The sequence below is a fragment of the Octodon degus genome, unplaced genomic scaffold, assembly GCF_000260255.1.
Source record: "Octodon degus isolate 3935 unplaced genomic scaffold, OctDeg1.0 scaffold00177, whole genome shotgun sequence".
In the NCBI taxonomy this organism is placed as follows: Eukaryota; Metazoa; Chordata; class Mammalia; order Rodentia; family Octodontidae; genus Octodon; species Octodon degus.
In genome coordinates this window covers 2,952,786-2,956,613 of record NW_004524753.1, presented here as the reverse complement: position 1 = coordinate 2,956,613, position 3,828 = coordinate 2,952,786, and the positions used below count along the sequence as shown (strand labels likewise).

Below are 3,828 nucleotides of genomic sequence, written 5' to 3'. Positions count from 1 at the left end.
ATTCTCTTACTTCAGCCTCTCCAGTGGCTGGGACTACTGGTGTTTGCTATCATTCTCAGCTTAATGCAGTGATTCTCAAACCTTAGCTTGCATCAAAATCATCTGAAAAGGGAGTGAAGTGCCTTTAATATTGAGGTCTTCAATTGGTTAGAAGAAAATTATTGATGAAGCCACAAATACACAAAACTGAAGATCATTCAGAGCAATTTTATTTATTTGTGCTTTTGAGATACTCAGAAGCAATTTCTTTATTCGAGGATAAGACCCCAAGAAAAATCTATGACTTAAAAAGTCAAACAGGGCTAGGGAGATAGATCAGTGGTCTAAGCGCCTGCCTGGCAAGCCCAAGGACCCAGGTTTGATCCCTGGTACTGCCTGCTGTGCCAGCCTTGTGCAGAACCAGCCACCAAAACCAGGCAAGGTGGTGCTTGGGGAGGCGGAGAGGGGAGGATCACTGAGGCTGAGGTGTGTAGTGAGACTCTGTGCCAAATAAATAATTAACTTTTTAAAAAGGTCAGCCTGAAGAGGCAGCATGAATGCACAGGTATTTCAGGAATAAAAGATGGTGTTTCAGGTTATTATCTGAAGAAAGTTGTTGTCTTTAGAGGGCCAGCAAGATAGCTTAGTGCACTAAGCACCTGCTTTGGCAAACGCAGGGACCAGGGTTCGATCCCTGGTCCTGCGTGCTATGTCAGCCCCACCCCCAGTGTGCACTGAGCTGGTGACAGAGTCTAGGTCTAGTGGTGCATGCCTGTAATCCCAGCGCTGGGGAGGCTGAAAACAGGAGAATCACCACGAGTCTGATGTGCATAGTGAGACCCTGTACCAAATACACAAAGTGGGAAAAAAAATAAAGTTGTTGCCTTTTTTAAAAAATAGAAACATGAAATTTCAGTCCTATAATACTTAAATGATAACTTGGCATTTCATTTTTATTCACTTAGGACTTCATTCCTTATTTCCATGTAATCAATAATCTGACAGATAGGACTTTTGTCCCTCGAGATTAGTTTCTATGTTGGTACAAGTCATTTTAGAGTGTTCTTTTCAGAGCGGGTTTAAGGTGAGCTGCAAAATTTGCATTTCTAGGAAATTTGCTAAGTGATACTGGTATTGCTGATTTAATGAGTAATCTTTTCTGTTTTGTTACCCTGACTCTCTATTTTGCTTTAATCTCAGTCCGAATCTTCTCTGTTGCAGCTCGTACAAGAAATAAACCTCTATGTCTCTTGCTTTGGGGTGGGGTCTGGAATAGGAGGAGTCATTGCCAGCCAACTCAGAGTAGGAGAATGGAAGTTGGAGTTCCAGAATTTCTCTACATAAACTTTTAGTCAGTCTCTCTGCTCTGTTTCATGCATTTGCCTTCCAAAAGTGCTGACTGCCTTGGATCAGACGGGCTCTCTTCCTTTAAAATTCCCTTTGTAGTCATGTAGGTTAGAGCATTCCACTCTGCTAAATCACTCCATATTCTTTCACCATTGACTTTTCAGCTCTCTCCAAATTTTGAAGTTTGTCTTCTAGTTTCCTTCTCTCTATATGATACTTTAAAAATATATTGTTCTGTCCTTTTAGCAGGGCTTAATGGTGAAATGGGGGTTATATGATCTGTTCATTGCTTTAGTTCCATTGTAAGTTTCTCTAACTCCCACTGCAAAAAAACTGCTAAAAAAGTGTTTTCGGACAACACTATTATACCGAATCTTTTATGAAAAAAAAAAAGCCAAATAGGCCTACTGAGATAAAGATTAGCTGTATAAAAAAGGGTTTTATATTAGCATAGTTTAGATAAGAAAAATTTTAGGGCTGGGGAGATGGCTCAGTGGAATAAGCACTTCCCTGGCAAATACAAGGGCCTAAGTTCAATCCCCGGTTCTGGGAAAAAAAAAAAAAAAAAAAAGAAAGAAAGAAAAAATTTTTAGCCATTGCTGAAGAACTACTGAGAGTTATACATATGTAGCTATGGAGAATGAGATGACTGTACAACTGAAAATTAGTTTATCCAGTGTTGAACAGCTGTTAGAATGAGTGCAATTTGCTTAAATGCTCTATAATTTCTTCATGAGTTCTACTAGAAAACAAACAATTACTATTAATTGATGTGTTTGGACTATTTTGGGGAAATTGTTCCAGCCTCAGTTTTGCTTGGAAAATTTGCAGAAATGAAAACAACTGGAATCAATAAGAGGAATGCCAGAGGGGAAAGCAGGCTTCATTCAGCCGCCAGAAGAGGAGATTTGTCCCTAGTTCAAGTTCTGATAGAATCTGGAGCAGATGTGAATCTAAAAGACAATGCAGGTTTGGATACTTTTGATCTAATTGTTTGTATAATTTGACCTCAATGGAGTCCATATTTTATCCCCTCCTCCAATTTCTTTTCTTTTTTTTTTTTTTTTTGTGTGTGTGTGTGTGTGTGTGTGTGTGTATGTATGCGTGTTTTAGGGAATGGTCTATAGGATGTTCAGGGTCTCAATACTAGATCAGACTCGTAGTGATCCACCTGTTCACAGCCTCCAAAATACTGGGATTACAGGCACACACCACCACACCCAGTCTCAGTTACTGATTTCAGCTTGCCCCAGGGGTGGGGCCAGCAAGGCAGGTCTGGTCGAACCCTGCTTGGAATTGCTTTAACCCACTGAGCTATTTGGCCGGCCCACCTCCTCCAGTTTCAATCCTGGCTGATATAACTAACTTTGATCTATATTTTTGCTTAACTGAATGTTACTGTTCAACATTACTAAAGTAATGCTGTCCTTTGAAACAGTTTTTGCATCCACTTGAGTGCATTCTAAGGGGAATAGAGAATGAAAAATAAAGGAGCTAGTTCTTTTTCTTGGAAACCTTAACTCCATTCCCTGACTTCGGAGCTGATACAAAATACTTGGGTTTTCTGTACCTTCCTTTCTTTTCTCCTCCCTTTATACTATTCTCTACTTCTGTTCTTTTCTCTCATTTGTACTCTAACATGCTAGTTTAGAAATTGATCTTCTAACATTTTGCTTATACACACAATCTATGAAGAACTCCAGAAGGAAACCCCAGTGGTTAATGGGCCCAGTTGTCGTTTTCTAGAGAAATGTGACAGTGTGAAGAGACAGATATGAAAGCCATTTTAGTAGCTTAGTTGAAACAAATTGAGAAGATTAGCATTTACTCTCGTTCCAGTATATCTTATATCCTGTGAGTTGTTTTCATCAATATTTATGAGGAGATCAATTAGTGTTCAAAAGTGAAACTTATAGTTCAAGGCTATCTGTACTATATTTCTTGTTGATACTAGAATATACATAAATATTAATTCCACTAATGCAAAAAAATTTTAACAAAATTTTATGAATGTTGATTGGTAAAGAGTGGCTTCTTTTGTTCTTTTTTTCTTTTTTAGGTTGGACACCACTTCATGAGGCATCTAATGCAGGATTTAGTGATATAATTGTCGAGTTATTAAAAGCTGGTGCTAGTGTTAATTGTGAAAGTGTAGATGGAATTCTACCCTTACACGATGCTGTTGCAGGCAATCATTTAAAGGTAAGTACATAATAAAGTAGGTTCTTTTCCTAGGAAAATTATTGAAGAAAATATAGATATTTTAAGCTCAGACCTAAAGTGAGTCCATAAATCAACAAATGATTTTGAAACTTGCTAAAATTATAGATACAGGTATATTTAGTATGGATTGGAAAATCAATACTTGTTAACAGTTTTTCATGATTATATAATATAATAAAGCAGGAGAAAACACATTCTGTAAGTCTGATACATTTCATCTCAAAATATCTAAAATGATTAAAGAACCTAATTATAGTGATTACATATATAACAGCTAGA

The 3,828-nt window shown here is 37.7% G+C and overlaps 1 protein-coding gene across 1 annotated transcript in view; it reads left to right on the top strand.

Moving 5' to 3' along the window:
* The window catches only part of Ankrd31 (ankyrin repeat domain 31), a 206,556-nt gene that overhangs the window by 148,034 nt on the left and 54,694 nt on the right, over nucleotides 1-3,828 (top strand). Inside the window, exons 15-16 of the mRNA XM_004643500.1 lie at nucleotides 2,158-2,295; nucleotides 3,386-3,528. Coding sequence (XP_004643557.1) covers nucleotides 2,158-2,295; nucleotides 3,386-3,528 — 281 coding nt within the window. The remainder of the gene's footprint in view (nucleotides 1-2,157; nucleotides 2,296-3,385; nucleotides 3,529-3,828) is intronic.